This window comes from Aedes aegypti, chromosome 1 (assembly GCF_002204515.2).
Source record: "Aedes aegypti strain LVP_AGWG chromosome 1, AaegL5.0 Primary Assembly, whole genome shotgun sequence".
Lineage (NCBI taxonomy): Eukaryota > Metazoa > Arthropoda > Insecta > Diptera > Culicidae > Aedes > Aedes aegypti.
Genome location: NC_035107.1, coordinates 304,730,057 through 304,754,625, shown reverse-complemented (window position 1 = coordinate 304,754,625; position 24,569 = coordinate 304,730,057). Strand labels below are relative to the sequence as shown.

Here is a 24,569-nt window from a genome sequence, read left to right as displayed (position 1 = left end):
TTTATCTCTCTAATTCAATCTCTATCTTACATTCTCTCTCATCCTATTTCTATAGCTTAGCTTAGACTGACTACACATATCAATGGTTGCTATTCCGTGATTGACCGAAGTCAGTGAAAATGCACAAAGAATCAACTAGAAGTTCGGCTAGGATTGGCCATAATCTTCTTCAGTGTGCATAATTCAGTGCCTCTATTTATACATGGTCAATAACGGCGCCGACCACGTCCTTGCAGTCAGGTGGGATTGGGGGAAGGAATGTTAGTGTGTAACCTTTGCTATTTGGAGACCGTGTTTGCCTCTGCATCTCCACAAAGGTTACTGGGAGGGATGTTTGTTAATGGGAAGGATCGTTGGGTCACAGGATTCACTTTGATAAGCGATTAGACCATGATAAATAATGATTTGTGAGATATATACATGCTTATTTGTAAATATAATATTTTCATTTATTATGAACAATTTCTATGTAGTGGAAAATTATGCCGACACTTGAGGTGACGAACCATTCAAAGTTTGTTGAACAAATACCTAAATGTAACATTCCTACAGCTGTCAGGACGAAAGCATGTGTTATTATATTTTACTTATTTGAAAAGAAACAAAAAACTTGATTGGTTGGAACATCATAGAACACTCTTATTCTTATGCCGACACTTACAGTGGCGAACCATCCAAAGTTTGTTGAATAAAGTGAACTTTTCGCAAGTCTACACTTGTAGTGTCGAACCATTCAAAGTTTTTTTTTTTAATTACAAAAATAAAGGTAAAAAGGAGTGTTCTGAAAATAAAAAAAATGTGAAACATAAATAATTCATGAATCAGAGTTTGTGTCGACACTCACAGTGACGAACAATTCATAGTTTATTAAAAATTCATATTTACGTCCCACAATTGTAACGATTCAATGTGCAGTCATACATATTTTATAGATTAGAAATAGTAGCATGAAACGAGCTCAGGATCCTTTATCCTTCACTGTGCAGCCACAATCCACTCTCAGCCTCACTCGTTTGCTCGGCTATATAAAAGCACTCAGAAAAAAAAAGGCGCGTGACCCGAAAAGAAAAAAAAACTTGGCTTTCTTGACGCACTGCCCAGCAGCAAGCGTCAAGGTCAAAGGATCAAAAAGAACTAACCGATCACGCCACTTTTTCACTTACTAGACCGACGCGCGACATGTTTGATCCTGCCCTCGTCGCTGGCCCCCGTAGGAGCAAGCGTCAAGGTCGAAAGATCAAACAGAACTCATAATTGAGTTGATTTTACACTGGTACAAAAACGTCGCAAGTAACTGAATAAAACGGCTTATCATTTTGTCATGATTTTTTTGTGGGAAATAATAGGAGCTCCCTTGTTTTTGAACGTGAACTCATTTTATGCAAAATTTAAGCAATGTACACGGTGAAAAAATGTTAAAAAAGTGCTTCATTTTAAAACAGGTTGTGATTCTTCTAAATTAATTTTCTTAGAACCGTTTGGAAGTGACTTACGTCGATTTGAAAAAGTAATCGAGAAATATCTGAGAACAGATCTAGAAAGATTCGCGAATTAGGCGAAACTGACAAAATGTACACAATTTACGAAACTATAGCGGTGAAATTGTAGCTTGATTGTCTATTCACTGCACTTGAACTTTTCCCCTTTCGATAATTTAACTATTCAAAAAACGCAAATTTGTAGAAGACGAAACTTCACCTGATGCAAAACCACACACTGTATTGATTACGCCTGTGTTTTTGTTTATCAAAGTGATGGGCGCATCTGAAATCGAAATCAAAACACGGCGAGAGTAAACGGCGACACTGCAAACAAAAAATAAACAAGGCGTACATGGCGGGCTTAATTGAAACCAGAATGAAAACACGGCGCAAAAGTAATAGGCGACACTGAAAATAATATCGATTGCAGGCTCATAACATTGGGCGATACTGGCATTCTTGAGAGCGTTTAAGGCGAAACCTTATAATATTTTTTTATTACGAAATAGCTAGGAAAATTGAAGGAGATGTGTGTGGTATTGATGAGGATTTTGAAACTAGGTTTATGAAATGTGTATTAAAGTGAAATAGTTAAAGTTGGAGTATATTTTCTCCAATTGGGATTAAAAATTGCACATGAAAATTTCATTGGTTATTTTCTCATTGTTATTGATTTGTCAGATAGGACCTTATCGCGAATCCCTCTCGAGATGATTGGCACCGATCAAAGACGACTCCCAAATCTTTTTCCTCCCTCAATAATCAAAAACCTTCAACCTTCCCGTGATGATTGTGGAGATGCAGAGGTGTTCATGTATAGTCAGTCTATGCTTTGCTATATACTCGCTTCTCTCCGTCTCATTCATTCTCTACCTAAACATTGCGTAATTCTTCTAAGTCTTCAGCAGTTATGGGAAGTATGCACTTCAACAGAAAAGTAATCGCCTATCTGGATGCGTGGGAAACTTCTTGCAAGAAATGCTCAAGAAAAGCATTTATTTTCGATCGCAGTACGCAGTTGAAAAAAAAATGTCAAATGAAATGGAGCTCACTGTAGGAAATTTATTGACCATTTCTTGGGCAGAAATTTTTACTTTTCTTGAGCGGAACAGCATACCTAGCTTTACTTAAAAACATTGCGTAATTCTTCTAAGGCTTCAGTATTTATGGGCAGTATGCACATCAACAGAAAAGTAAACGCCTATCTCGATGCGTAGGAAATTTCTTGCAAGAAGTGCTCAAGCAAAACATTTTTCTCTGATCGCAGTACGCAGTTGAGAATAAATGTCAATTCAAATAGAGCTCACTGCAGGAAATTTATTCCGCAGAAATTTTTACTTTTCTTGAGTGGAACAGCATACCGTAGAATAATAGAAATATTAGTAGTAGAACGCTAATAGCGCTGTTCTCACAGAACTGAATTAGTTTATTATCACCTTTAACTGTATCTTTTCATTGTTTGTTCGATGCCATGTTGTAGTGGATGATTTTAGAATTTATTTGACACTTTGAGGACCGGTACTCAAGCTATCAGCGCGTGGCAAACTAGATGTTGGTAACACGGGCCGAAGGGTCTCAGATTTTCATGAAACTTTTTCCACAGGCAGAGCTCATGGATATATGAATAAAAAAATTGAGAAAAATTCAGGGTCGCCTATTTTTCCGGAAAACTCAGGTGGAAATTTTTTGTTTTTCCTTGACACTACTTACTTTGAAAAATCATAACTCAAGAACGAAGCATCGTAGAAACAAAGTTTTTATATGAAAATTTAAGAAAATTTTCTCAAAAATCCAAAAAAAATATGAATTGGAAAAAGTTTTCCACAAAATTTTCGACCGTTGGGAAAATTTGTAAAGAAAAGCCGGAAAAACTATCCCCGAACTCGTGGAAAATTTTCAAAAAAATATTTTCGAGAAGGTAATTTTATAAGCTTTAATCACTGAAATTTTTGGAATGCATTTTTTTTTTCGTTTTTGAGTTATGGCCAATTTTGTGAAAAATGTCCAGATGTGTCATATAAGACTTTTCTTTGAAATATCATAACTCAAGAACGAAACATTGTAGAAACAAAGTTTTTATATGAAAACTTAAGCAAATTTTCTCAGAAATCAAAAAAAAAATATGAACTGGGAAAAGTTTTTCACAAAATTATCCACCGTTGGGGAAATTCATAAAGAAAAGCTGGAAAATCTATGCCCGAACTCGCGGAAATTTTTTAATAAAATATTTTTAAGAAAGAAACTTTATAAACTTCAATTCTGGTAACTTTAAGGATGTACTTTTCTTCAGTTCCTGATCTATGGTCAATTTTGTAAAAAAATGCAAAGATTTGCCATACATGCCTTTTCGTTTAAAAATCATGACTCAAGACTCATCATGACTTGTCGAACCGGATTCAAATTATCTCAAAAAAATGAAATTTTTGAAATGGAATCAGTTTCACAGGACATTTTTCACTGTTTATGAAAACAAATAATGAAAACCCGATTAGCTATTCCAGCTTTCAAACAAAGTATATTTGAAAAGAGCGATCAATAAGATCCAATCCTACAATATTTTTCAATACGCTCATTTTTCGTTCCTAAAACATGATCAAATATTGCTAGGATGAGCTGTTTGAACCATATATTTACAAATTTATAAGTTCATAAACAAAATTTCTTAAGAACGAAACTACATAGAAACAATGTTTTCTTCAATCAGAATGTAGGCATTTTTTTCCTGTTAGGTAACTACAAAATTGACAGTTAAATAAATGGGTAGACAATATGACTAATAGGTATTTACCAATTCAAGTTTAAAGCGTTGAAATGGCTTGAGAATCATAAGTTTACCAAAAACTTACAAAGAGCAGTGAGGAAGTGCAAGTGTTGTCTATCAGCTGTATATTCCTCGTTATTAATTTTTGGAAAGTGAAAAAAGTTTTCCCGAAGCTGTTGAAATGGACAAAGTGGAATATTACGAATACAATTCTTTATGCTGTAACCCCTTCGGACTGGACGGTCACAAATCAGTAAGGACAAATCTACGATCGATCAGCCAAGGCCTCATCAGTAAGCTTCATTCGAATGGAGTTCGGTGAATTACGGAAAAGATGAAAATTTGTGTGAAGTGCTCCATTACCGGTTCGACAAGTCATGATGAGTCTTGAGTCATGATTTTCAAACGAAAAGGCATGTATGGCAAATCTTTGCATTTTTTACAAAATTGACCATAAATCAGGAACAAAAAAAAGTACATCCTAAAAGTTACCAGAATTGAAGTTTATAAAGTTTCCTTCTCAAAAATATTTTAATAAAAAATTTCCGCGAGTTCGGGCATAGATTTTCCAGCTTTTCTTTATGAATTTCCCTAACGGTGGAAAATTTTGTGGAAACCTTTTTCCAGTTCATTTTTTTTTTTGGATTTCTGAGAAAATTTGCTTAAATTTTCATATAAAAACTTTGTTTCTACAATGTTTCGTTCTTGAGTTATGATTTTTCAAAGAAAAGTCTTATATGGCACATCTGGACATTTTTCACAAAATTGGCCATAACTCAAAAACGAAAAAAAAGTGCATTCCAAAAATTTCAGTGATTAAAGCTTATAAAATTACCTTCTCGAAAATATTTTTTTGAAAATTTTCCACGAGTTCGGGCATAGTTTTTCCGGCTTTTCTTTACGAATTTTCCCAACGGTGGAAAATTTTGTGAAAAACTTTTTCCAGTTCATATTTTTTTTTTGGATTTTTGAGAAAATTTGAGAAAATTTCTATACGATGCTTCGTTCTTGAGCTATGATTTTTCAAAGTAAGTAGTGTCAAGGGAAAACAAAAAATTTCCACCTGAGTTTTCCGGAAAAATAAGCGACCCTGAATTTTTCTCAATTTTTTTTTATTCATATATCCATGAGTCCTGCCTGTGGAAAAAGTTTCATGAAAATCTGAAACCCTTCGGCCCAATTTGTACGATAATAAAAAAAAAAATCCCCAGTAGCGACATTAGCATTCTTAGGTTAATGCTTCTACTCGTAGAATACACGATATTCGGAATGATATATGTAATAGTACCAAACAAACACTGCTTTCAAACTTATATCATATAGGGTAAGTGATCCATTGGTTGTAGGTGCTTCCTATAGTTGCGGTGTAGCCAAAGACAAATTAAAGACCTCCATGTGCCTTGCAGTTGCCCAAAATTTTATGGCTCATAAGGTAATCTAGAATGCCGTGAAAAGTGTACAGCGATCTGTCAAACCTGGGTACCTTTTGTACTACCGAGGGACCAAATGCAGTACTAGAATCTGAGCCCGAGTGTGACGGACCTGGTGGAGCCATTTATACTGATTTCACAGAATCAACCACCGCATCGACACTTCTAATCGACGTATTGGCTTGTTGATACTCGAAATAGTTGAAAACATCATGCAAATTGCTTTAAAATTGATGAAATACCACAAAAACTGCTTAATCTTGTCTCATTTGTACCAATAGTTGCGGTAAAGTGTTCCTATAATGGAGGATCCCATAAGAAATCAATGGATATCGCAGCTATAGGACCAAAATTAGAAATATACCGCAACTAAAGGAACAGTGTACCAACAGTGGAGGTATTATTTTTCACTGACATGCCAAAGGTTACTGCGATGAAATCATTCTTTTAATTAAGTAAAAGGTCGTTACTTCCCGTTACAGCAATAATATGTTTATCCAGCTTTTTACGCTAGCCATGCTATAAAATCTTTGACAGAAGCTGATTATCACCACTGAACTGAAACTCGAAAATAAATCCTTAGTAACCCATCACTCACTGAAATTATTTTCGTTGCTTTTCTGTCATTCAAAATCAAATCTAATTCCGATTTGCATAAATAATACTTAAATCGCTTATTAATCATTCTATTTTGTTTTTTTGTAGGTTCCATTTGGATCCTGGCCGCAATACCTTTTCGAGCTGCAGGCCAAATCATTGAAACAATACAGTACGGTACATCATTTTCGTAAATCGCTTGAATATCAGTCAAGGAATTGGGGTTTGTTCACAAATTTCATAACGCCAAAAATGACCATTTTCGACACCCACCTACCCCCTCGTTACGCGTTTTGTACGAATGTTATCCAAATTTTGTATGAGCCGTAACATCAAGAGGACACCTACCCACCCCCTTCAGCGTTATGAAATTTGTGAATGGGCCCTTGTTGTCTGGAGATCTCTGCTACAGTACAATTTCAAGGTTTTGTGAAAACATCTCCCAGGGATAGATGTAACTGGGAAAAAAGGGGCACCGAAATTAAATAACTGACTCAGTTGATTGTAGCACAAATTAAGATTCGTTTATGAGCCTCTGTACGTGCCATAAATTCTTTTGTTCTTCTGACTTTTACTGTGCACCGTGTGTTGGTGCTGTCTCGCTCTCTCTCACGGGCAACTTGAAAACAGGGCGCACAGTAAAAGTCAAACGTTTTATAGCATGCATAGGCTCATTATATGCTCAGAGGTACATTTTGTTTGAAATTCATTCCGTCGTTATCACCCAGAGTTAAAATCGTGCTCAATATTCTGGATTCAAAGAAAATTCTTGCCATGAAATCTGTGAGAATGATGTCCAGATTTGCAGAACCAAAAGCAAACCCCCCTTCCCTGTCAGCATACGCCAAAGTTCCCACCGGGGTTGGTTACCCGATCTTTCCTAAGGTTACTCGTACCCCGGACAGTACCACGAGGAGGTAGGGATAGGAGTTGCTGGGCAAGAGGCTAAGGACCACACAAAGGGGTCTAGTTTATTCCTGCAGGTACGCGAGGTACCAATGGTACGCCATGCCTAGCCATTCACCGTGCAATGATTAATCCATTTTGTTTTATTTTTTTCGCAAATGTGTAAGCCTTAGTCTTGCGAAAATCAAAGAGCTAAGCCGGGTCTTTTAAATATTTCTCCTTCAAGTTGTTGGGAGGTATGGTCAACCAACTTATTTAATCCTAAAATAAAATAAAGAGTTCTTCATTATTAAATATAACAATAACAAATAAGATTATTCCTGCAAATTCATACAAAATTTTCATTTGATTGACAGAAAGAAAAACAATGAAATTTGACGATTTTTCAAGGCATGCTGAGGATATATTTCCAAGTTTCAGTTCAGTGCTGATAGTCAGTATCTTTCAAATATTTTATGGCATATTGTTTTTATGGCGAGCGTAAAAAGCTGGATACATTAATTACGCTTCTTGAATTTTGAGCGATTAAATGAAGTTAAATCGTGTTTAGGGTTCGTTCACAAATTTCATAACGCCAAAAATGATCATTTTTGACACCCACCCACCCCATTGTAACGCCTTTTGTATGAATATTCCATAAATTTTGTATGAGCTGTAACATCCGAGGGACACCCACCCATCCCCTTCAGCGTTATGAAATTTGTGAATAAGCCCTTAGTACTTCCACTATTGGAACATTTGCCCTGCAGCCCTTATATTTATTTACAATCCTTCTTCAGTCACCATCCAAACATGACTGCCTCCTAAACTCAATGACTCTTTTGATCGATCGCATCTCCATGCAAGGTAAGACCATACACATACCTAGCTTTAGTCAAAATTCTATTCTATAGAATCTAGTAAACGGAATATCCGGAAAACCTCAAAGTTGCTGTTTCAAATAAATTAAGGCTATGTAGCCCGTTATTTGTTTTAGCAGCCATGATGACTTTGCAGCTCATAAATTCAAAGTGATAAAAATCAGGCCCCATTGTCAATATAGATTCGGAAAAGTATTGCTATATACGCTTATATGCAGAAAGTATGCTGATACTTTTTCAGTTATGTCAGTACAAGACCAACAGATTTTCTTCAATTCGTAATCGTGAGATGAATCAGCTGCAATCATCAATGTTGCGAACAAATTTCAATGACGGCCTACTTCGCCTTAATAAGACATGGTAGTCCTGGAATGCAATACTATGCATCATGGCATGGCATCATTGTAGTAAACTTAATCGATCAAGCTCATGAGCCTGATAAACACATCAAAATCTCATCATCCAAAGCAAAAAACATTCAACATTGAACTATCAATCTCCAGTGCAGGATTTTGCTTTTTCAGTACTGCACACTGCTATAGCAAGATCATCCAACGAAACGGAAAATGCCGATTTCCCATTTTCCCTCTCTACCGTGTGCCTTCCCCTATACCCACCCCCAAAAACACGCCTGCTGCGCTTTGTATCATTCATAAAGATCCGCTCTAAGACCATCCATCCGTTTCCAAAACTCCAACTCGTCATTCCATTCTCCAACAACGAGTAATTTTCGCTGCTAGCGCTATACAGCACACCAATCGGATTTAAAGGGGGGGGGGTACTGCGATGCGATTAGTGGGGGTGTGGGAGGTCTTTGTTTATTTGTTATTGTTGCCTGTTTCAGTTTAGCCGGCCTGCTGCGTCCGGCAAGCACACTGCAAGCGCTTCGGACGCCACACAGTAGCCGGTCCTCTTCTCTGATGCCATGGCAAGCTTGGATCGAGTGGGCTTAGTCACCACCAGGTTTGTGTACGTGTATTCTTTATGGAGTTATGAATTTACACCTTTTAAACCTAGACGATGGACTGCACAGAGTGCAAATCATATTTTCGTACTTTTGCTCATCTGGTTCATATCGCTCAACCTGTTGGAGTCAGCTCCAACCGGTCAATTAAGCAAAGTTATTGTTCTTTCGTATTGATTGAATGACTAAAAGGAGAAGAGACCACATGACAAACGGTAAACGTTATCTATTGATGAAGTATGCTGACATATTGAAGGAATGGTCTGCTTGTCCTGAAAATATTCTCGAAATAGCAAAACAGAGGAATTTGACACAGAAATAACCTACAAACAATCATACACAAACCATAAAAAAGTTGCTTACATGTTATTCTGATCGTTAAAAATCTGCGGTCGGTTATCATTCTGTATAGAGAGGGTAAATGCGATAGTGACTAACGTTTATTGCACGGCGTTTGCTCAACTCAATAATCGTGCACGACATGACATCCCGTGGATATTTTTTTGGTTATAATTCTACAGCATGTAAACAACTGCAAAACAATAAAAATAAACATAAAACCGAAGAAACCGTCTGCGTTTGTTATGACAACGTAAGAATTAAAAATATCATATTCGCAACAGATGCAAAAAAGGCCTGCTACGTTTATAGTGATCCGTCACGTGGCGCTTCTTTCTGCTCTCGGATGCGTCGATTAGTCTAGCATGGAAACAGAACTATTTGAATTTCTCACAAAGTAAACAATATTGTTCTAAATTTATTGCCAAATTTATTTGAGTGTCATTCAAATACGTCACAACAAACTTTTGAGTATTCTAGAAAATTACGCTACTGCAGTTACTAAACCAATCCCGCAGCGCGACCGCACAGCCTACTTTCTGATCATGCCGGCGCTCTTGATTCGCTTCCGCAGATGCTTCGGTTGAGCCCGCATCACCGTCGTCTCGATCTGTACCGGCATCGTGCGCTGACGGGCGATGAACAGTTTCTGGACGTCCAGCGAGGCACTTTTCCTTCCATCGTTCTGAGCGGTCGCTGCTACAGCTGACTCCTCCGCCGAGGTCTTACCTCCACCTACAAGAACAGAAAGGCAAAACTCGTAAATCACGTTGCCGCCCCTTTGGAGGTTACCTACATTCGCTTGGAGCAAACTCTTACTAACTTGATTTGGACGAGCTGTTGTCCTTGTTCTCCTTCTCGTCGCTGCTGGTGCTGCTCTTCTTCTCCTCCGACGACAAATCGCTCGAGGTTCTGGGGCTTTCCTCCGTAATGGTCAGAGTTGAGGCTGGATCACTAGCGGATTTCTTCTCGTCCGACTTGCCGGAGTCCTCTTCGGGAGTGGAGTTTCGCTGCATCGCCACGCCTCGGGTCAACGTCATTCGCCGAGCCGCCGTATCGTACTCATCGATGTTCAAACTGTACATCGGCCGTCGACGGTTTTCGCTACGGGCGTCCTCAAAGGAATTGTCGCTTTCTTCCTGTTGCTTTCGGTCCAACTTGATCTGGATCACACTGCTGGGGTAGTCCTCGAGACTCTCCGTCGACTGATCCTCCGTGAAGGTCTGCATCGTGCTGTGGTAGTCTCTCAGCAGTTTCTTTTTGTTCGTACGAAATCGTCTGTACGAACGCTGAATCGTTGACGCTGCTTGCGCTTCCGCCGCTTCCTTCATCTGCTCTTCGCGCTCTATGAAATCATCCAACGATTGGTTGATCGCGTTGTTACCGAACGACGAATACGGAATGTTCGAGGAAGTGTTTTGCGAGCCCCGTTTCAAGAAACCCTTGTTCGCCTGAACGGTGATCTGCGAAGGCAGCGTAGACTCGGTGTCCGTCGAGGCAATGGTCTGCAATGCCGTTTGCACATTGTTATCGTCTAAGGATCCTTCGACCTGCTCCGGGTCGTAATAATCCGAATCAGCCACCGAAACCGAACTAGCTAAAATTTTATTCCTTAAATTACCAATGTAATACCCGTCGAACTGATCCTCTTCTTCCACGTAATCCGGATCGTATTTCCGCAAATCTACATAGTTCGTACTCTGCTTGGCCAAGTCCACACGCTCTGTCATACTTCTGTGCATCGCCGCTTTGCGCGGAGATCTTTGGAGTTTGCTCATATCATCCTGTGAATACCTGCTGTGCAGCTGATCTTGTAGTTGCTTGTTCCGAACACTGGCTGCAAGCATTGGATTAAACACCTGGTTCTCGTCTTCATCGGCACCCTTGTTGTCCGCAACCCCATCACCTTCAGCAGATTTGCTGGCTTCCTCAGTGATGGGGCTATTCTCTAAAAAATCATCGGTAAAGCTACGCTTGGTTGATTGACGGCTTACCGGAGGCGGTGGTTCCTCAGTTACCACCACGTCAGCATCGTCATCTTTCTCTTCCTCGTTTTGCTCAACTTCCGCTTCAGGTTTTGTCGCTTGATTCTCCAGTTCCGACTTCTTCAACGTGTAGAACAAAGCTTCCGCAGAGTCTTTGTTAAGTGAAGTCAGATCGACTTTTTTGATGTCTTCCAGCTCTACGCTGGGTTGCTTGCTCGGAATTTTCGATGTTGATGGGGAAACTTGTCGCTGGATGCATGGTTCTTCCACAACCTCTTTCTTCGATTCGTCAACTTCTTCGGAATCTTGTTTCGTTTCAGCTTCCATGCTACCGTCTCCCTTCGCAACATCGTCTTCAGCTTTAGATTCCCCTGATTCTTGCATTGGTGGAGCCGAAGGTTCTTCAGCCGCTGCATCCTCCTCCAAATGACCTTCGACTTCTGCATCCTTACTCACAGATTCCAATTCTTGTTCGACATCTCCCATCCGGCTGCTGATGGAAACTTCACCGCCATCTGCAGGCGACCCACCTTCATCACGTCCAGTGGCTTCCTCCGCAGAACCAGACTCTCCTGCCGATTCCTTAGCGGAGGACTCTTTCGACTGATCGCCGTTCGACCGATCCAAGCTCTGATTCAACTCGGACTCCGATTTGTCCAGTGAGGGTTCTCTGGATGCCTCGGCTGAACCACCTTGCTCTAACGATGGCTCCTTCGATGCCTTGGCAGAACCACTCGATTTTGGCTCGTCCTTCTCCGGATCCGGTTTGTCCAGCGATGGCTCCTTGGATGATTTGGCCGAACCACTAGATTTTGGTTGATCCAGTTCTCCGTTGATCTCGGGTTCCGGTTCGTCCAGCGAAGGCTCCTTGGATGCCTTGGCTGAAGCGCTTGATTTGGGTTGCTCTGAATCCACATTCACTTCAGATTCGGGTACTTCAAGCGATGGCTCCTTGGATGCTTTGAGTGAACCACTGGATTTTGGTTCATCCAAGCTTGCGTTCTGCTCGGCTTCCGGTTCGTCAAGCGACGCTTCTTTTGATGCCTTGGCTGAAGCACTTGATTTTACTTGATCCGAATCCGCGTTCACTTCAGGCTCCGGTTTGTCGAGCGACGGCTCCTTGGATGCCTTGGGAGAGCCACTCGATTTTGGTTCATCTAAGCTCGCGTTTTTCTCGGATTCCGATTGTTCTACCGAAGGCTCCTTGGATGCCTGAGTTGAACCATTGGGTTGCACTTCAGAGTCAGATCCGGTAAAATTCTTCTGAACAGCGTCTTCTGGTTGAACATCCGTCTCTGGTTCGTTAGATACTGGTGGGACATCTTCTGGCGCTGATTGCTCATCGTTTTGTTCCATAGAGTTTGATTTGATCGGTGAAGCTTCATCCGGATTTCCGTTAGATTCCTTGGTCTCACTTGGATTTTCAACCGTGGAATCCTCCTTTTCGTTTGATACATTCTCATTCGATTCCGAGTTTTCAGGAGGATTCTCTACTAGCTCACCAGACACGTTTCCGTTTTCGGTTTCTAGTTTTGCATCCGATTGATCTCCTTCCAAAGATTGTGTTTCATTGTTCGACTCCTCGTTTCCGACCGGTTCTTCCTGTGATTCACCAACAACTGGGTCTTCACCTGATACCGGAGATGGTTCTTCAGATTTTTCCTCTAATCCTTCTTTCGAAGCAATGATCTGGTCGTCTTCCTTTGAAGGATTTTCCTCATTATCTGCATTCGATGGAGTATTTGCATTCTCTTCCACACTTATAGCTTGCTTTGGTGACGTTTCAGCGGCTTCACTTCCATTATCCTTTGATTCCGATTCAACTGTTGGCGATGGTTCTGAACCTTCTTCTTTCTGGGAAGCTTCTTCTGCCGCATCAGTTTTATCGGATGGCGATTCTTGTTCAGCCACGTCTTCCTTTGCGGTTTCTTCTTTAGTTGCTTCGTCTGCAACAGAAGCTTCATCCAATTTATCGACAGACGATTCCTTCGAAGTTTCTATCACATTTGCATCTTCTATTGTCTCTTCCTGTGCTTTGTCGACCAGTTTCTCCTCGTCGTTTGGTTCTTCAACGTTAGGCTCCACTTGTGCTGCTTCCGCCTCGGTGTCGGCTTCCTCAATTTCGGCACTCGGCTCTTCCGTTGGAACGTCCGGCAGGTTTGGAACCGATTCTTCAACCTCTTCTACCACGGGCACTGGTTCATCTACCGTGTCAATTCCTTCACTTTGTGCCTCACCAGAATCTTGCTTTTCAATCGAACCTTTAACTGGGCTCCCAGATTTCACTTCCACTGATCCGTTCATGACGGGTTCTTCAGTTTTTTCCTCCACGCCGTTCACAGATAGGTCCACTTCATCTGATTTTTTCTCCACATTATCAGCGACTTCAGTCGGAGGTGCATCATCCACCAACATATCTGCCTCGCCCAAAACTTCCCCACCAACCTCCGCCGTACTCGGGGCACTTCCGTAATCCTCACCATTCCCGTCCTCGTCTGGCGGGTACGAGTCCACATCTTCGCAATTGATGGGATGCCCTAACTCTTCTGCCAAATCTGCTTCCACTTGCGTTTCAATCGCTTCCCCGGTTTCCCTATCAGCATCATCCGCGTCTTCAACAGCATCTTGCAGCACACTGCTCACTGCGCTTACCGCAGCTGCCGAATCCACGCTCACAGATTTGTTGATGGATCTTTTCCTCGGTGCTTGGTCTTCCAGATGAGCTTCCACTTTCACCATTGCCTGCTCTATATCCGGAGAATCCTCCTTGATGGCCCCCAAATCCCCCTTCAGAGAACTGTTCGCACTACTAGGCTTCTTTTCATCCTCTTCACCGTTCACACCTTCCGTTGTCGATCCAACCGAGTCTTGCTTCTCCAAAGATCTATTAGACTCCTTCGATCCCTGCTTCCTCACCCGTTTCTTGCGACGACCGCGAGTCGCCGAAGCACTCCCACCACTATCATCGTCCCCATCGCTGGCCATTTTGCCACGAACGGCCATCGCTCCGGCAGAACTCGGAACATCTCCGCCACTTCCCGCACTTAGACATTCACCCCTCCCACGACACTTCTCCTTATAATCCGCATACACTTTATACGCACTAAAGTTCCTGTAACCTCGGTCCAGATCGCCATCCCGCTCACGAATCAGATTCTCGAAATACTCCGCCGCGTGGACGTAGATATTTTCCGGATTTTCCTTGATGACACTCTTGGCCAACCCTTTCATCAGCTCCGGAAGCCCTTCCGGGACCTTGGGCGTTGTGATAGGCATTGTCTCACTCACTTTGAACTTGAACTTTGGAATTTGGACTGGAGCAGGTCCACCCCTGACTAAATCTCGCCACTAAATGACTGGACGGCCAAAGGCCAAACTCATTTTCAAGAGTCAAGTTTTTCACGGTACGTGGCGAGCGATTCTTCCCGATTGAATAATCAATAACTCAGTCCGGGACTTATACGCGAGGGGTTAACTATTTTCTTCACACGCGAAGCTATCACCCTCACAGAATTCAACCCTGCGAGGTGCGTAATGTTTCAAGGGTTACATAGTCGTTGCCACGGTTACCCCTGGGTAACAACAAATAACCAATGCGCTGTGCCACCGCGCCGTCATCTCCGCATCGCATCGCATTCTCCAGCACAGGAACGCGGCATGTTTATACATGAGCGATGAAAGCAGCAGTGGTCAAGTGGACGATAATTGGACAATGATCAGAACAATAAAGGACGAAACGGTGGAGGCGGGAAAAGTGCAAGATGTAAAGATTTGAACTGTAATTACCAAGAAGCAAACGTGGCAGAGGCCACAAGAAAAAGCCGCGAGAGGTCAATGCTTAGTAGGCGTATGGTGCACACGCTCGGGTTCGTGCTTCATCAGGAATAGTAGGCGCGTGTTTGCCTACCTTTCTAACATGATATGATTTGGTTGTCGTAGGATGGAAATGTTTATCGAAAGGGAAAGTATGATTTGGAATGATGTAAAAGGTGTTAACATAGGGGACTAACGGCATTGCCCGACTAGAGGCTTGTAACAAAAATATAATAAAATTTTATCAGAATATGATATGACCCAAGTAACACAATTGGTCATAAATGAGGTCAAAATACATCTTTCGTACAATGCCGATGTTCTGGTTCGAATGTTCAATACTGCATTTCATACACCTTTATAACCGAAAAAGCGCAGAAACTGAATGTTTTAAAACATCTCTCATAGCTGAATTGGATGTTTTTCAATACATATTTCGTACTTCTCATAACAGTCTGATTTGTTATACCAAAGTTATACCATACATCATTATGACCAATAAGTAATAATCATGTTATCGAGACGTAATTTGTCTTGCTAGAATACAAGCCCACATTCTGTATTGCTTGAAAAGTTTTGACAGTTAAAAAAATGAAAACAAAAACAGATTAACCATTGATTTCAATTAGTGCAAGTAGCGTGATGAAAAACAAATATTTTACTGCATTAAATATCGCCGGGATTTTTTTTTTTTTGATCAAGTTAAGAGTTTCAAATTGGAAGTGCCGCGTTAGATATTTGGTGAAACTGAAGGCTGTACTTCTTGTTTTTTCGTGCGCCATTTATAAGATGCGCAATTGCAATTCATGCTCCGTAAAATTACCGATCGTGTCGAAGCGATAAAAATGGTGGATTCTACCAGATGCATACAGGGTAGGTAAAAACACTTTGTAATGGTTATTGGTTTAAGTACCTATGATAATACAATTGGTTTTTATGTTTTGATTTAAGAGTGCGTAATTTGCGAATAATATTTAAAAAACATTAAACTTTTTGCTTGTTTGAACATTTTTATGGCATGCCGTGCTTGCAATAAAAGTTCAACATTTATTAATTTTTATGATCGGTGCTGTAGCATGGCAAGAAGGGATAGAAGATACAGGTTATGTGTTTGAATGAAGTTTAAATACGTATTTAGTACGTGTTAAAAACAATGAATGTAACAATTTAAAGTATGCTGTTCTAATAATCTAAAATGACATAAATCGACTTTCAAATAAATCACTGAAAAAAAAATTCTGCTAACAAATTTTTATTTGCGCATTATTTTCGTGATTTTGTCAATCATTTTTGTTCCCCGCTTGCATTAGTCACTTTTCTCTGTGTGTTTGCTACAAGTCTCTGCATCCATCTTCGTAGAGAAACTGAGAGTCAAAGAGACAAATGCTAAATATGTTTTTCAATTGACAGGAGAATACATTATTATAACAACTTCACCAAAACAATCAAACAGACATGTACGAAAAATGTATCCAAAAGCAACTTTATAACTTAATTTATATCGACTGAAGTTTAGTTTTAGGGAGTGCTTTAATTAAGTAATATATACATTTATGGATGAGGAATATGACACAAATGCAATTACTGCGTTTGCAAAATAGATGTGTTTTTTTAAAACATCGCCTGAACGGGTATAGAACAGGAGATGTATCGGATTTTATGTTTAACACCTAAATATAACATCATTTCCAGATAGCTTACCAAGAAGATGTTTTCTGTGTTACTTGGGTTAGATATAATACATAGACATTGAGCTAACGATACATTTAACATAAGGTCATAACACCATTTGGCCCTAGGGACTAAGATAGCGAAAAAAAAATTGGAATTTGGATTAGTTTGAACAATAGGACAAACGCATAAAAGAACAGACGATTAAGACGAAATGATCCACCTGATCTAAACATTGCCCCGATGTATGACAAATGATTCTAATTTTCACCAGAAATAACACCTCCTACTAGTGAAGTGATGGATGGTGGAAGGTAACGCGATTGCTTTCGTGTGATAATAATCGTCGGAATTGGAGGTGAGAGAAATTCCAATAATAGTAAAAGCGACGACATGAGACATTGACCGTTGCGAGCGGTTCATTCCAACACCCACTACCTTTTTGGTATGGGCGTTACATTGCACAGTGGTACCGCCCATAGGCCAAAAATCGAAAAATAAGTTGTCTTGGTTTTCACTATCTTACTTTTCCATGGATCAATTATGATCTCAATTATGTAAAAACATAAATTTTATAGATGTTCCAATCTTAGGTTTTAGTAAAAACTAACAGTGATTTTGGTAGTTTCAAACCAATTTATTCGTTTATGTCAAATAAGTTATAGTTTATTTTTACTATTATTTAGGTTGTTTGTTTTTGTTCAGATATCTGAGAATCAAATTAAAACATTAGGTAGATTCAAACATTCAATATCAAACTGAATTGCTGTGCGGTGGACAACTCCATTTTACTTTTTCTCGTTGGAAGTTTTAGTGAAAGTAGAAAATTTACAGTACTACTAGTAGTAATTATTTTGATCTGTTACTCTTTTCATGAGGTTTTGTACGGTAAGTGATGCATATTATTCATTTTTTTATTGAGTGATCCAGCTTTAGTTGATTGTATAATCTGTTTTCAGATAATGGACAATGGATGCCAGCCTTCACAATGGTTTTGTGGCTTCACGGAGAAAAAAGTTTGTTAAAAACAAACAAAATCTAGTTAATTTCAACCTAATTCTACATTGAATATTGCACAAACAAAATATTAGTTTAACAATGTCACTTTATTGAAACAAACTAAAATCTTCATTATAATTTCTCCTTCCTTTGATTATTTCATTCATGAAACAAAAGAAAAATGAAAAAGCAACCCACATTATACATCTAAAAGATTGCTAGATTCAACCAATAAATTTGTTTGTTTCAATACGAGGATTGTTAGATCCAAACTAATGTTTCCAGTTTGAAATAACCTAACGCGTTGGTTGTTTCAAGAAACGTCAATGAAACACCCAAAATTTTGGTTGTTGCTAACAAAAATATGTTTGAATTAAATTGAATTCTTGCAAAAACATCAACACAAGATTTTAAGTAGATGAAAAAACCGAATTTAGTACTACACCATTTAATTCCACTAGAGTTTGTATCCTTTGACAGATACGCGTATTTCGACCTCAACTGTAAGGCCGTCTTCTGTGTCGTGTACTAGACACTGAAGACGGCCTTACAATTGAGGTCGAAATACGCGTATCTGTCAAAGGATACAAACTCTAGTGGAATTAAATGTATTGAGGTGGACAATCCCGTAGTCCTACGTCATTCGACCTAAGCGGCGAAACCCCTTCGCGCGCATTTTTGTCGTCAGTAGCAACAACAACAACAACATTAGTTGAAAAAACGTTTCTGTGAGAAACACGCGTTTTAATAAAAGTTAATTTTCTTTCGCTTTGTAACAACGTTTGTTACTTTTATTTCGACGATCGAACCATTCCCTCATTAGGTTATGGGCCCAGTATTCGCGAGTGTCGGAAATTCGGTCGGAAGTAAAAGTTTTGCACTGTACGGAATCATGGAACGAGAGGGCGATCTTGCGCGTGTGCCACTTTTTGATGGCTCAAACTTCCCGGCATGGAAGTTTCGGATGCTGGCCTTGCTCGACGAGCACGAGCTGATGGACTGCATCGAACAGGAGGTGGCGGAAGTAGAGGAGCTTGAGATCAAGCAGGAGGACACGGCTGAGGAACGCCAGCAGAAGACGAAAGCGGTGGAGAAAAGGAAGAAGAAGGACAAACGATGCCGATCGTTGTTGATTTCCCGCATCCACGACAGTCAACTCGAGTACATCCACGACAAACCGACCCCAAAAGCGATTTGGCTAGCACTGCAGCGGATTTTCGAGCGACGGAGCATTGCTAGTCGCTTGCATCTGAAGAAGCAGCTGATTACTCTTCGGCAGGACGGCGCCAGCCTGCAAGAGCACTTCCTCCGGTTCGACCGGATCGTTCGGGAATACAAATCCACCGGTGCTGGTATTGATGATCTCGATACCGTCTGTCATCTGCTGTTGACGCTGGATTCAACATACGCGACGGTTGTGACAGCCATCGAGACGATGCCGGAAGATGCATTAACTGGACGTACTTTACATTCCGGAAGCAAGTGTCAATCTCTTGTCGGTGCGTAAAATTGAAATGAACGGACTGAGAATAGTGTTCGCTAGTGGCGCAGTCAGCATCGCACAAGAATCGGGTGTAGTGGCGATTGGGAAACGACGTGGAAAACTGTACGAACTGAGCCTGCACCGAGAAGAGGAGTGTGGGGAAAAATCGTCGCTCTACTCGTGCGGTCGCGTACCCAAAGAGCTGGAACTGTGGCACCGTCGGTACGGCCACTTGAGTGCGAAAAATTTAGAAACTTTAGTGCGAGATAAGATGGTTGTTGGACTTGATGCCGAACTTGGTACGAAAGACAGTGACGAAATAGTTTGTGAGTCATGCATCGCCGGGAAGCAGACTCGAATGCCCTTCTCCGCGCGCGAGGGTAGACGGTCGTCGCGAGTTTTGGAACTAATCCACTCGGACGTGTGCGGCCTTGTATCGCCTGTGGGGATCGACGGTGAGACCTACTTCGTCACGTTTATCGACGATTGGAGTCGGTTCACGGTAGTGTATCTGATGAATTCCAAGGACCAGGTCACCAGCAAGTTCAAGGAGTACGAAGCCTACGTGTCGGCGAAGTTCGGAAACAAGATCTCGCGATTCCGCTGTGACAACGGCGGTGAATACAGAGCTGGCGCATTCAGGAAGTTCTGCAAGAAGATGGGAATTCAGATTGAATGGACCGTCCCTTACACTCCGGAACAGAACGGCGTCAGCGAACGGATGAATAGGACGCTAGTCGAGAAGGTGCGTTCCATGCTGGAGGATTCCGGAATTGACAAGAAGTTCTGGGGTCCGGCGATCCAGACTGCGGCGTTTTTGTCAAACCGCAGTCCAGCGAGTGCTCTCGACAGCAAGAAAACCCCGTTCGAAGTATGGGAAGGACGTAAGCCAGATGTGCACAAGCTGCGAGCGTTCGGAGTGGATGTTTATGTGCACATTCCAAAGGAACACCGGAAGAAGCTGGATTCGAAGTCATGGCGAGGGGTGTTTATTGGTTATTCCCATAATGGCTACCGCGTATGGGATCCAAGGCGGAAGACCGTTGCAGTCGTGCGTGACGTGATTTTCGTCGAAAGTGGTAGAAGCGACGTTCCCTTGGATCGGGGGAGTGCAGCAAGTCAAGACTACGTTCGTGTGCCGGGAATACCGGAAGAAGCTGACGACGACAACGAAGTAGCTGTGGAAGATGTCATGGATGAAGAAAATTTTGATAGCTGTGTAGAGGAAACCATTCGAGAAGATGGAGGAGAAAGCACAACGGAAAATGATCAGGAGGAATGGCGAGGACAACGTCGTCGAAGCCCGAACTCACGGCGTGCGGAAAGCACTCCGAAAAGTACGCCCCGTCCGCGGCGAGAACGTCAGCCTCCAACGTGGCAACGGGACTTCGAGATGGATTACACCGGATTTGCTCTCAGTGCTACCAGCTTCGTGGAGAATCTTCCGAGTTCGCTGTCGGAAATGAAGAAGCGAGCTGATTGGCCGAAGTGGGAAGTAGCTGTTCGGAAAGAAATGGAAGCCTTGGAGAAAAACAACACCTGGTCGTTGACGAAGATTCCAGAAGGTCGTGTGCCGATTACCTGCAAATGGGTGTTCCGGCTGAAGCGGGATGAAGACGGCGGCAAGAATCGCTACAAGGCCAGGCTAGTAGCCCGCGGATTCACTCAAAGGTATGGATTCGATTATGCGGAGACTTACTCCCCAGTTGCGAAGTTAGACACACTTCGGACGGTCTTAGCGGTTGCCAACCACGAGAAGATGGCGGTCCATCAGATGGACGTAAAAACCGCTTTCTTAAACGGAAAGATTTCGGAGGAGATATATATGGTCCAGCCGGAAGGATTCGAGAAAGGTAAGGGTCTGGTGTGCCGCTTAAACCGTTCACTGTACGGCCTGAAACAGGCGTCGAGGGCCTGGAACGAGCGGTTCCACGTTTTCGTCGAGAAGCTTGGGTTCAATAGAGGGGCAAGTGATCAGTGCCTTTACGTGAAGCGAACCAAAAACGGTCCACTGTTTCTGATTATCTATGTGGACGATATTTTGATTATCGGTTCACAATTGAAGGTGATCGAGACGGTGAAGAGAATTTGAGATGAAGGACCTGGGGGAAGTGAAGAGCTTTCTTGGCATGAAAATTGAGCGCGTCGTCGATGAGAGGTACCTGCGGATTAGCCAGCGCATTTTTCTGGAAGACCTGTTGCGGCGGTTCAATATGCAGGAGTGCAAGCCGATTTCCACACCAATCGAATGTCGTTTGCGGTTGTCGAAAGGAGAAGAGTCCCAACGAACGGAGAAGCCGTATCGCGAGTTGATTGGGTGCCTTATGTACGTCGCCCTGACATCGCGGCCCGATCTGTGTGCGGCCGTCAACTATTTTAGTCAATTCCAGAGCTGCCCAACGGAAGAGCACTGGGTGCACTTGAAGCGAGTGTTGCGGTATATCCGTGGCACGTTGGACCTAGGACTGGAATTTCGAGGAAGCAACGAGGCACCGGTTATGGAAGCATTTTGTGATGCCGACTGGGCAAATGATCCGATAGACCGGCGATCACTCACCGGATATGTGTTCCGGGTTCATGGATGCACGGTTGGTTGGCTTACCAGGAAGCAATCGACTGTGTCCTTGTCATCGACCGAGGCCGAGCTGGTTGCACTTAGCGTGACCGTGTGCCACGGTATCTGGATGAAGCGACTGTTGCAGGATTTGGGCAAAGAGCTCGAAGAACCTGTGACTTACTACGAAGACAATCAGTCAACCATCCGGATAGCAGAGGACGAGAGGAATGCTGGTCGTATGAAGCATGTAGACGTGAAGCACCGTTTCGTGCGAGAGCTGATTCAGCAAGGACAAGTTGCCCTACGCTACAAGTCTACCAATGATCAACTCGCTGATGTCATGACCAAGGGATTGCCAGCAGGAGTGTGTAACCGATGGTTTCATGATTTTGGTTTGTGACTCCATCACAAATACAATAATATTACTCCTTAATGTGACTCTGGAATATGCTCAGCGTGAGAGACCAACTGTCTCTCACTTATACACTCCAGCGGTATCACTCACCAAAACTAGCAGTCTGTTGGCAGCGGTTTGAACGCCGGCAAAAGACACTCAGCCGAAACAGCAACTCAGAGGCATGATCAAGGGGTGGTGATACTCACAGAAACAATAAATATTTAAATACGGCAAACTCGGGTTCGCTCGTTTTCTTAGGGGAATTAGAGGGTCGATCTCGGCTTGTTAACTCTCGCCAGTTCAATTTAGCTCTCAACGTGCAAGCGAGCAGTAAGTGCGCGGCGGTTGTAAATTTATAATTCGCATGCAAAAGTAATATTAGTAGTGAGTTTTTTTTAATAATTTGTTTGTTCTTTATTTTAGATCTAGTGTCATTAAAAGTCTTAAAGCTAAAGTTAGTAGTGTTAATTGTGAAGAAGTTATTAAAAAGCGGTTAGTAATGGTAGTAGAAAAAGCGTGGTCAAATGTCTAAAATTCTATTGTGTTAATCTAGGGTAGAGTGACCTAGCTTGGTCCAGCGCATCTGAAACACTACAAAATAAGTTGAAGTTAGAAGCAAGAAAAAGGTAACGATATGCACATTTATAGATTATTTAGTCTAAAATGATCTAGAACTAATTCCTAAATACTAATTAAAAATGCGGTTTTGGAGAAAATGCGGTAATGCGTGAAGTGTGACTAATTAGTGTGGTAGGTCCACAAAGGGGCCTTTTTCTTTGTAATTAGCAGCTTTCTTCGGAGGAGGAACGCCATCTTTATTCCCTCAGAACAAAGGCAAGTCTTGGGTCCTTGGATGCCTGACCAGAGAAGCCATCTTGGGATTCGGTGAATGGTATTGAAGTCGCGGAGCAAAACCGCCGTCGAATAGGAAGCCGATTTCAACCAAAGCTTCATCCGAAGTTCCGAAGTTCCAGGTCCTCAATCGCCAACCACGAGTGACGTAGGAATACCCGATCCCCTGCTGGTCCGGTGCCCTATCAATGGGAATACCAACCAAGGACGCCCCGGTACGCCATTAGCCGTTGCAGAATCCACCCCGACCACCTCAAGGTGCCGTTAGTCCGCGGAAAGTCCACAACGCAAGAGTAAAAACCGCAAGTAGAACTATGTGGCGTCACGTTATAGCTAGATCATAAGAAATGGCCATTTTACACGAATCTTTATGTAAAAACACTTAATACACAATATTAGTACACGTAAATTCAAAGTGTTTTAAAGGATTTTCAGAAAGTTAAATAATTCACTACTATTTAGATTTGGTTCGTTTCCGGACTCGAAAGGAGTCTTCAAACCTCCCTCACTTTGCGTTAGATCTTAATTGAATTGGCAGTGTGGCCTTTGAGCACATTTCCCTTAAGACGTTGTTTGTGAATACCACCCATCCTGAGCACACTTCTGAGGATGCTCTAAGAGAGAGTTCCTGCTGGAAGTAGACCTGTGAACATAAGTGAGTGTCTTGTACCGATTTCCCTGATTCCGACCCTGGAGATCCCCTTTTCCACTGAGCGTAGCCAAAGGGGGTTATAAGTGTTCCAGAAACATCGGGCCAGCCTTGGATTGATGGCCTCCGGGAATTGAGCAGGGGTATTGAGGTGGACAATCCCGTAGTCCTACGTCATTCGACCTAAGCGGCGAAACCCCTTCGCGCGCATTTTTGTCGTCAGTAGCAACAACAACAACATTAGTTGAAAAACGTTTCTGTGAGAAACACGCGATTTACTAAAAGTTTATTTTCTTTCGCTTTGTAACAACGTTTGTTACTTTTATTTCGACGATCGAACCATTCCCTCATTAAAAGCCTCTATAATAAAGACAATCAAATCAAAATCATCAATCTTTACGACTTATACCTCACATTAGAAGGGGCCGTGGCCTCCCTCAAGTCTGATGGCTATCTACGCCTATGGGCAACACTGATAAAATGGTACGAATGAATTAGTTAAAAGAGACCCATGGCTTATGGGATTTATTAAGTTGGGAATGTTGTTGAATATCTCGTATGCGTTAAGAGATGACACAGTACTGTCTTAGACGAAGTTTCAGTACTCAGTAGGATCTACCTTTAGGAGTTGATGCTCATCCTTTTAGTGAAGAACTAGGCTGATAGGGGCGCTTTTGCAATTTCGAACCTTAAAGGATGAAAATGTAACCTTTGAACATATGCTATATCTATATCAGGATGATTTGGAATAGTGGTGTCTTGGGAAAAGTTGTTCAAGGGCTGTCATGCGGTGCTCATTTAGATACGGAATTCCACCACGAGGTA

At 41.8% G+C, this 24,569-nt stretch overlaps 1 protein-coding gene and 1 long non-coding RNA gene across 5 annotated transcripts; one reads left to right on the top strand and one right to left on the bottom strand.

The window, feature by feature from the left end:
• Nucleotides 1–9,757: 9,757 nt before the first annotated feature.
• Nucleotides 9,758–14,774, bottom strand: LOC5576117 (uncharacterized protein YFR016C). Of its 3 annotated transcripts, none has more exons than XM_001662413.2 (2): nucleotides 10,162–14,774; nucleotides 9,758–10,073 (listed from the first exon to the last, which is right to left on the bottom strand). In XM_001662413.2, exons 1-2 carry the CDS (start codon nucleotides 14,597–14,599, stop codon nucleotides 9,871–9,873), a joined length of 4,641 nt encoding a protein of 1,546 aa, XP_001662463.2. In that variant the 5' UTR covers nucleotides 14,600–14,774; the 3' UTR covers nucleotides 9,758–9,870. The 3 variants fall into 3 exon arrangements, with proteins under 3 accessions (XP_001662463.2, XP_021694093.1, XP_021694091.1); XM_021838401.1 differs by having other exon boundaries at nucleotides 9,937–10,073; nucleotides 10,135–14,774; XM_021838399.1 differs by having other exon boundaries at nucleotides 9,948–10,073; nucleotides 10,158–14,774.
• Nucleotides 14,775–22,552: 7,778 nt separating this feature from the next.
• On the top strand, nucleotides 22,553–23,468 carry LOC110674226. Of its 2 annotated transcripts, XR_002498748.1 has the most exons (4): nucleotides 22,553–22,573; nucleotides 22,667–22,735; nucleotides 22,797–22,869; nucleotides 22,998–23,467. It is a non-coding gene; the product is annotated as an uncharacterized LOC110674226 (long non-coding RNA). The 2 variants fall into 2 exon arrangements; XR_002498747.1 differs by having other exon boundaries at nucleotides 22,797–23,468.
• The last annotated feature ends 1,101 nt before the right edge of the window (nucleotides 23,469–24,569 follow it).